We start from the raw sequence: 9,409 nt of genomic DNA, 5'->3' as shown, positions 1-9,409 counted from the left end.
TAGATTCTTCTTTTTGATCGATCAATCAAAACCCCTTCCCAAACTGTACAAGCTTCTTCCAAAGCATACGGCTTTCTGGATGTAGATGATGATAAAATTGTGTGGATTGGAAACTATGTTTAATGTTGACCAAATCTATATTTGAATTGAAAGGTTTATTAACTTCTAAACGAACTTACTAAGCTTTGTATAAGCTTACCTATAATTTGTTCATTTTGTATATTACATTTTGAAGGCTAAGAGGATCGGGTCAATGCTAGGAATCACACTATCCGGGAATCTTAGTAGACTTAATTTCTCGGTTTGGTATATGACATGCACTAGGAACCTAAGTATTATTGTATTGAATGTCTAATTTTTGAGTAAAATGTTGTGACATGTTATACACTTGTTCAACTTATGAATTCCTACTTGTTACTTAATATGTTTGAAAGTTTCAAAATATGAAATGGTATGTTATAGGTTATTTTAGTACATCGGAATGGAATGGGTGTATATTAAGAGATAAACGTGTTGTGGTTACAAGTTGAGAATGGATATATAATTATGTTGTGAATGTTTGAAGTAGAATTATATCTCTTGTACGTGTATTTGAAAGTATGTGTAGGTACCTATTCTTAAAGGGAATGAAATTGGCTATGAAATGAGTAATTTTGGGCTCACATAGCTTGAGATATGGGCGTGTGACTCGGTCATATGTCACTTGTTTGTCATCTGTATGCAAGTCAGTGAGTTACACGGCCTGGCACACGGGTGTGTGGGGCAATTTCGAGAGTTACACGGCCTAGCACATGGGCATGTGACACAGCCGTGTGACCCTACTCAGAGAGTTACACATGTGAAGACACGGGCTGGGACACGACCGTTTGTCCCTACTCAGAGAGTTACACAACTTTAGACACGGGCGTGTCTCTTAACTGTGTGAGGTACACGGCCGTGTGTCCCCTGTTTTCAAAATTTTCTACTTTTTTCCCAAACTTTCTAAATTGATTCAAATTGGTTTCGAATTGCCTTTAAGTTATTTTTAAGGCCTCAAGGGCTCGACTTAGAGACAGTATGCATGTGTATGAATGGTTTATGATGTGTTTGAATTACTGTATGATATTACGTTTAAAGGTATTTGTTTGTATGGTAATGCTCTATAACCCTAATCTAGCGACGAATACGAGACAAGGGTATTACAGCTTTGATCAGGCATAACTTCTGATGCATGTCGAGCATTGATGTTTTTGACACGTCTCGAGAGAGGATAACCAAGTTGTTGACCGTATAGTTAAAATGGATTCAAACGAGAAAGAGGATCTGCAGGTGTTCAATAATCCTCTTAGGGAGATGCTAGCAATCATTTATTACGATAAAGCAAGTAGTGTTTTCGCTCAGTTTAATATAATATAATTCATCTGCTTTGTTTCTTTACACACACACAAAAAAAAAAAAGATACCATAAGTATCTTTTGGATACTTTTAAAAAATTATCTAATCGATAAACAAGATTTTTAAAATTGGATGAATTGTTAAATCAATCAAATAGTAAGTTTTCGGTTTGACGGTTTCAATTAAATAAATTATAACAAAATCATAAAAGTAAAAATGTATTAAAAATAGATAATTGATTCCATCGTTGGTTGGATCGGTTTTTAACTTGGTTCAATCGGTTTCGAGCTATATTCAACTGATTCAATTGATCAAATTGATCCGATTTAAACAACACCAATTTAAGGACCTCTTCTAAAGAAAATAAAAGAATTGCTATTTTTTGTCAAAAGAAAAAGAAATACTATTTTAATAAATAAATTTCTTATATACATATTTTAGTACATAAAAATTTTTAGATTATTTTAATAAAAACCCAAAACTCAAATTTTTTATTACAGTGTACAATATTGGATAAATATTTTAATAAAAATCCAAAACCCAAAATTTCTGAATAATTTTACCAGATGCTGGCGCGTCAAATTGCGAGCTAAACCAAATCTCGGGCGAACCCTTCAATTAAAACCTCGAACTTTAATTTCTCTCGTATAAAAAAAAAATCGAACCCCCCTTTTCTCTATTGCTTTCCATGGCGAACTCGGTGGCTGATTCACGTAGCAACAGGGCAGCGGTTCAAGCCACCAACGACGATGCTTCAGCCAGTAAACTGTGAGTGCTATTCCTTGTTTCTTTTTTTTTTTTTGCCATGTTATCTCCATTGTATTTCGCCCCCTTGCAAACGTTAATTTTCATTTATTACTTTTTCTCTTTTCGTTATTTGAGAATATCGAAGAAAAAAAAATTAGGTTCGGAACTTTTGAATTTTATTCGAAACGGTTTAGCATCGATCTTTGATGCAGCATTTCAATGTGCAAGAGATGATTCTAATGAACAATTAGATTAGAAGTATTTTTTGTTCTGAACATTTCTTGATTTTTATTTTTGTTTTTTGTGTATATATACATATGGAGATATCGCATATACTAGTGTAATACTAAATTAGTTTTGCATGTACGATTTATATTTGTTTAATAGGCTATTTTATTTTATGTTAGTTTTGAATGATTTTAGGATGTATAATTGGTTGGATGCAAAAAGTTTAATAATGAAAAATCGTATTCTGGATTGATATGACAGAGATGTAGGATAGATTTGAAATTTTACTTGCATGACGAGTCCAATTATATTTGTAAATCCAACTATTGGTTTGTGAAATAGAATATTAATCCTATAAAATGATATCAAAATGTGTAGAACTAATTTAGTTTTGCAGTACTGTAAGTGGATGCTTTTCTATACACAGTAATCTGAAAAGAAGTATATTTAACTCATTCAAAAAACTGAGGGGCATCACTTGGCATTTGATTTCTCGCTTCTTTCACACTGTGTATTTAAAGGTCATGCGTTAAAAAGGGATACATGAAAGATGACTACATCCATTTGTTTGTTAGAAGACCTGTGAGGAGATCTCCTATTATTAACCGTGGTAAGTTTTGATTCATTTGAATTTCATTGCGATTTTTTAACGAATTTAATCTTTATGGATTGTTATTCTTTTTTTAATGAATTTAATCTAATGGATTGCTTTTTTCAATGAATTTAATCTAATGGATTATTATTATTTTAATGAATTTAATCTAATGGATTGTTATTCTTTCTTTCTGTTTTATTTGGCTGTGTATTTTAGGTTATTTTGCACGTTGGGCTGCTTTCAGGAAGCTTCTATATCAGTTTCTTGATTGTGAGGGATCTAATAGTGAAAAGGGTAAAACAAGGAGGCAGATACTATCACTTGGTGCTGGATTTGATACCACCTATTTTCAGTTGCAGGTGCCTGATTTTTCTTGTGAGTTGGATAAACTCATAACATAATACAGACTTATGAAATTTCTACCTTTATTGTTTAACTTGTGTTGAACACTTGTAACTTAAGTTTTTCCATGCTTCTATTTGTTGGCATTAGTTATCTGCTTTGTTTATTTTTCAATAATTATCTAGAGAAAATGCATGTTCCCTTGTATTTTTGCTGCATGTTTTGTGTAGTTCTTGAAAGATTTGATTTACCTTATGGAAGCCTGAATATTAACAAGTTTAATTGTGCTTTTTGTTTTCTTTCATTCACAGGATGAGGGAAAAGCACCGTATCTATACGTGGAACTGGATTTTAAAGAGGTGCATTTTTGAATTTATGATTGCAATTGATTTGTGCAATACTGTGCTTTAAACAGTGATTTCTTACTTTAGGTAACCAGCAAAAAGGCTTCCCTTATTGAATCCTACAGTCAGTTGAGGGACAAAATTGGTGCAACAGCATCAATCTCGCGAGGTAAGTTGCCCCGGCTACTGGGTTATTGTACGAAAAATTGCTGCTATTATTGTTTTTATATATCAAATTCCCATTTTTCTTTTTCTGGTTTATGTGGATGCTTAGTGCTATTACCAAGAGTGCTTTTTCCATTGTACATAAACTTTAACATTAAAGATGCCATGCAAAACATGAAGCAGAAAATTGTCCCTTTCAACCATTCTGTGAATAGCTCATATTTGGTTGAGTATCTATTTGTTTGTTAAATATGTTTTTTTGGGAAGTCATATGTCCATTGCATCTAGTAGATGTTTTGAGGATTTGATGGCAGATTTTATATATTATAGTTCATTGTGCATCAACAAACTTTTGATTGAAGGAATCACAGAGCTAGCTTCTTGTACTCTATAGTATCTTGCTTTTGGTGCATTTTGGCACATGCTTCGTTGTAGAATGATACAGAGTTCATATATTTGCAGAGAATGGAGAAGTGCTCAGTGATCACTACAAGCTACTTGCAGTTGATTTGCGTGACATTCAGAAGTTGGATGATGTCATATCATTGGCAAATATGGATCCCAGGTATTTCATGAATCGATCCTATTCTTTTGCACTTGTTAGCATTTTTCTCATCCATTTGGAAGCTGCAAATAGTTGATATCTTTCTGGCTATTCCGTTTTGCATATATAATGATTGTAATTATGAGGGTTTGCTGAATTTGTGTTCTTTCCCTTGTTTAGCTTTTAAATTTGTATGTTATCTAGCTATTTTCATGATCTTTTGTTCCTTTCTGCCTTTTATGGGTGGAATCTATTTATTATTTTCATGTTAAGGGTCATCTGATATTGGTATCAGTCTGCCAACATTTATTATTGCAGAATGCGTTTTAATATACCTGGATCCAGATTCAAGCCGTTCTATTGTTGGTTGGGCATCAAAGACGTTTTCAACAGCAATATTTTTCCTATATGAGCAGGTATTGTACTTTTCTGAAACCTCGACAACTTTAGTTCCTGTCTTGTTGGTTGTGGTTTCTTGCTTATGTTCCTTCCTTGACTGCTGCCGTGCTTTCTGTGTCCATGCCTGAAGAGAACTTGATGAATCCGCCATTTATTGTCCTTGTCAACAGATTCATCCAGATGACGCTTTTGGGCAGCAAATGATAAGAAATTTGGAGGTGAAAACATCTTACTTTCTGGATTTCATTTATTTGGAGTTAGCTTGATTCTATGAGTGAATTAGCAGTTTCTCCGCTGTTTGCGTGAATTTCTTTTGAACCCAGAGCCTCTTTGTAGTTTGTTCTTATTTTACACTTTGTTGATGTTAGGAGGAAAGATGTCTGGCTAGATAGGAATATGGACATCAGGTTCCCCTTACAGAATGCCATTTTCCCCCTCTTTTCTTTCTGGTTGAAATGCAAGAAACTTTTAAGGAATTGAGACATAATTGCAGTCAATACCTTTTATTTTAAAATTTTGTTTATATTACCAAGTTTCATATAAAGCGTGAAGAATAATTGATGAGATTTGTGAACGTTCCTATAAGGAAACACTTATGATACTAGAACTCATGCCTTATCGAGCATGTTATCCCCCTTTCTAAAATTGGTTTATTCTGCAGCAGCAGATGCTCATCATACATAATAAGGGTTTCAATGAAGCGAGCTTAGTAATTAGTCAAGTTGCAATAAATGAGGGAATGCAGATGAATGTGTTATCATTCTTAAGTGCTGTTAATGCCAGAAATGTGAGGCTTGGATGCCTTGATACCAAGTTATAGTAACTTACTCTAGTTATTAGTGAAGATCAATAACTATTAGTCAGCATTTTGTTGCAGAGTCGAGGCTGTGCACTTTTGGGTATTGATGCTACACCAACTTTGCAAGCAAAGGAAAAACTATTTCTTGATCAGGGATGGCAGGTAAACGAGTATATCTTGTCTTTTTAATTCAACTTGATGCTATACCCTTTTTTTTTTTATGTTTTCTTAATTTGACTGAAATTGTGTGGTCTGTTCATAAGGGGATTTAGGATCAGGTAGATCATATATATTTGTCAGTTTATTTATTTCACGATATACTTTGGCTGGGTGCCTTTAGAGCAGCATTTCTATGATGGTAAACTCATTAATGCCTCCATACCTAAAAAAGAAAAAGTAATGCCTGATATAAAAACCTAGTTTTGGCTATATAAAGCTAAAAATCTAGCAACTGTCTTTCCACTTCTTCTTTTTCTTCCTAGTAACTGCCAGTGATGAACTTTAATATGTAGAAGTGAAGGCATCATCTAATAGAAGTAATATTTGTATATTCTTTGTCCCTTTTCTTCTTCATTTTGTTTTCTGGTCTTTTTTTTTTTTAAATTTATTATTTCAATTGTCTTTTATGTTCTTTGGTGTATTTCCTGGGATTTCAGAAAGCCGTTGCCTGGGACATGCTGAGAGTTTACAGTAAATTTGTCGACGCCAATGAAAGACGAAGGTAGATACTGCTTTATCATTATAAATAATTACTTTTCTTATATGTCATCGCCCATCGGAGATTTAGCCAGTGCAGATGGCCATTTGCCTGAACTTGATGGAATTTACTCATTATTTTGAACTAGGTTCTGTTCTGATGACTTTTTATTATCTGTTAGCTAAGTTTGATATGTAGCAGTATCATGAACTTGAAAATAAGAATTAGATCATCTTGTAGTTATTTATTGCTTTCTGATTACGTAAACCATCTGTGGATTTGTTTCCTGTGCATGTTCCTATGGTTTTGTTGACCACTTTTATTTGATAGATATTCAATTGCGTAGGCAATGACCTGTTTAAATGGCTTAGTAAATACGCAAGTTGTAACTTCAAATTTGACCTTTAATTTTCTGTTGAGGGTGAACATATTCTAACATAATATAACATAATACTTCTATAAGTTCAAATCCGAATCAGATAATGAATTCCTTTGTTTTGTGTGCCGTGCATTACTGTAAAGAAGAATGGTTGTTTCCTTTCTTTAAGTCGCCATTCTTTCAAGGTTTTTGAGAAGATATAAAGAGGAATCCCTTCCAATTTCTTTCTTCACATCTTTAGCTCTTTTTATTTTACTTTAATTGGAAAGCTTGCCAATTTTTTACCTTTCTGAAATATTTTGAGAGGATCTCTTATATTTGATTTTCTGGTGTTCAGAATCGAGCGGCTGGAATTGTTCGATGAATTTGAAGAATGGCATATGATGCAGGTAAGTGAATCTTTGGTTCAAACTGAAAGTTAACGTAGGAGTTCCTAGAAAATAAGACAAAGTTGGTCTTATGTTACTCCGAGCTTTATTTTTCTTGAAGAATTTGTCTGAATTTGAAAATGGATATGAACAATATGATTATTAACGATCCTCTAAATATAGGGAAAAAAAAATTAAATGCACTTGTATCCAACACTCATAATTGACTCTGAGTAGCATAGATTTGGTGTGTGGGTGTTAGCCTGACATGTGACGAGGCAAGCGGTGCACATACATGATCTATGCCTCTCATCTGTTGATTAAAAAGTTCCATGCATACTACTATTGTGTTCACCACTGATTTTGTTTGAAACTGCTGGTTTTCAGGAGCACTATTGTGTCGCTTATGGAATCAATGATGCCATGGTATGTCCACAATTTTTCATTGGTTTTACTAGAGTATTTTACAGCATGCATGAGCATCGATCTTAGCATTGCATTCTTCGAACCTAAGGTGTAAAAGTCATTTGTGTTTGCAAGTTATTCAAGTTCAGTTTGAAAAAGAAAACCCCTTAAATTCTATTCAATCTCGTTGTTGAGTTCGAGTGACTTGAGTTTTCAAGCATTACTTGTATTTGTAATTTATGCAATGTTGTTTGAACCGGACTAGACTGGTGGGTTGGACCAGGAACCAGTACAGAGCGGTAGAATCGGGTAAAAAACTGGTTGAACAGGGTGGTTGAACTGGATTTTTTAATTTTTTATTATTTTTTTGAATTTTAATAATTTTTTAACTGGACCGGTTAGGCCATTGTCCGGTTTAAAGAAACATTGAATTTAGGCTCATGAGTTCAAGTTAAGCATTTTAATCGGAATTATAGGTCAATCTACTCAAGCTTCGTCTTCGGAGTCAAATATAATTTTTTTTTTCTCAAATTTAAGCAGCTTGGGATTACCAATATTTTATTTACTCATTTTGATTGCGATTAATGTGGTTTTCCTTTTGACACTTGCTACTTTTTAATGGTGCAGGGGTTGTATGGTAAATTTGGGTTTGAAGATGACGAGCAACATGCCTCCAACACCTCTTCACCTGCATCACCATCTCCATGAAATATACAAAGCAGCTCCACATCGTAGAAGTGGAGAAGCACGTGTGACTGACACGTGCCTGTGTAGCAAAGGGTAAGAAAAAAAACTGTTTAAACACTGAAAACAAGTTTCAAAAGGGTCTTATATTTTGATTTGCGGTGCATGCTTTGTTGAGTATGCTTATGTGTAACATGTTTTTTTTGTGTGACCTAAAAGAAATGGGCTTTATTTTTTCTGCTTGCTATTTTGGCAAATAAAGAACTGGTAGGTCTCAACTGTCCAAAAAATCGTTATGAGTAATTTTATATGTTTGTATTTGAATTATTTTTTTGGTTATAATTGTGTTTAAAATATATATTCATATAATATTTTGTTAATTAATGTCTATAAATATCAGTAAAGTATTAATTAGTTGTAATCTTAGTGAAGTTTTTAAAAATTCACTAACAAAAGTAATTCATTACTATATTATATATAATTTAAACTATTATTAGTAGCTGTTGGTTATATTTTTATTTATATGTTTTAGGCATTCTGATTATAGAATTCTCACAATATCAGATAAATTGTAGGTGTCTTGAGTTCTAATTATGTTTGGTTGTACGAAGATATTAATTATTGGTATCGATGACTAATTTTTTAACTTTGGTACTCTCTGAAGAGATAAATGGTTGATCATGAGAAGTTGATGAATCTCTGTACTCCATTTGTTGAAAAAAAGTGTTTTGTTTCATTCAAGTTAGCTCCACAAATAGGGGTGACGGTAGAAAAGAATTAAACATAATGAAAATTGAATTATAAATTTTTTAGGGAGTTAAAAGACAATTTTACCATTTTGGGAAGGTCAGGATTATTTTCTCCTCAACGATCATCACCTCTTCCGCTCCACCTCCCCCTCTCCTCGCAATGACTGATCTTGTGTAAAGATATGCTATGCATATATATTAAGGTAAAGTACATTTTTAGTGAGATAATGCAAATTCAAATTTTGAATATGATGTTATTGAAAGAATGGTAATAAGCTCTAAAAAGATTTTTATTTATTATAAAATAGACAAAGAATACCTTAATTATACAAAAAAAAAAGAAAACTTAATTTATTAACTGGTGTAATTATTATGTATTAGCCTAGCAGTAGAAGTGTTTAAGAAAAAGAAAATTGAGTAAATGGCATCAAATGCAATTAAAATAATTATATAATTTATTATTTCTCAAAAGAAGATTTAGAATAAATTATTTGATGGACTTTTACCACCGCATTATTCATGTTTCATATTAATTGACATTTTAACAATTTTTATGCCATTAACACACAATTTTGTTAATATTTTTACTT

General features: G+C 32.8%; 1 protein-coding gene across 2 annotated transcripts; it reads left to right on the top strand.

Moving 5' to 3' along the window:
- The first annotated feature begins 1,933 nt into the window (after positions 1–1,933).
- Positions 1,934–8,397, top strand: LOC105790311 (leucine carboxyl methyltransferase 1 homolog). Of its 2 annotated transcripts, XM_012617854.2 has the most exons (14): positions 1,934–2,142; positions 2,871–2,959; positions 3,161–3,303; positions 3,598–3,645; positions 3,718–3,799; positions 4,258–4,360; positions 4,635–4,755; positions 4,909–4,956; positions 5,400–5,525; positions 5,616–5,699; positions 6,194–6,258; positions 6,951–7,002; positions 7,369–7,407; positions 8,014–8,397. In XM_012617854.2, exons 1-14 carry the CDS (start codon positions 2,063–2,065, stop codon positions 8,092–8,094), a joined length of 1,161 nt encoding a protein of 386 aa, XP_012473308.1. In that variant the 5' UTR covers positions 1,934–2,062; the 3' UTR covers positions 8,095–8,397. The 2 variants fall into 2 exon arrangements, with proteins under 2 accessions (XP_012473308.1, XP_012473311.1); XM_012617857.2 differs by lacking the exon at positions 5,400–5,525 and having other exon boundaries at positions 1,938–2,142.
- Positions 8,398–9,409: the final 1,012 nt, after the last annotated feature.

The sequence above is a fragment of the Gossypium raimondii genome, chromosome 8 (genome assembly GCF_025698545.1).
Source record: "Gossypium raimondii isolate GPD5lz chromosome 8, ASM2569854v1, whole genome shotgun sequence".
Lineage (NCBI taxonomy): Eukaryota > Viridiplantae > Streptophyta > Magnoliopsida > Malvales > Malvaceae > Gossypium > Gossypium raimondii.
This window is presented reverse-complemented; position numbering and strand designations above follow the sequence as displayed.

What these genes read in the sequence shown, in the direction of transcription:
- LOC105790311 (XM_012617854.2), top strand. Translation starts at nt 2,063, where the DNA reads ATGGCGAACTCGGTGGCTGATTCACGTAGCAACAGGGCAGCGGTTCAA. An exon ending in AACAGCATCAATCTCGCGAG is followed by an intron (nt 3,800 to 4,257) that starts GTAAGTTGCCCC and finishes ATATATTTGCAG; the next exon opens with AGAATGGAGAAGTGCTCAGT. An exon ending in AAGAATGGCATATGATGCAG is followed by an intron (nt 7,003 to 7,368) that starts GTAAGTGAATCT and finishes GCTGGTTTTCAG; the next exon opens with GAGCACTATTGTGTCGCTTA.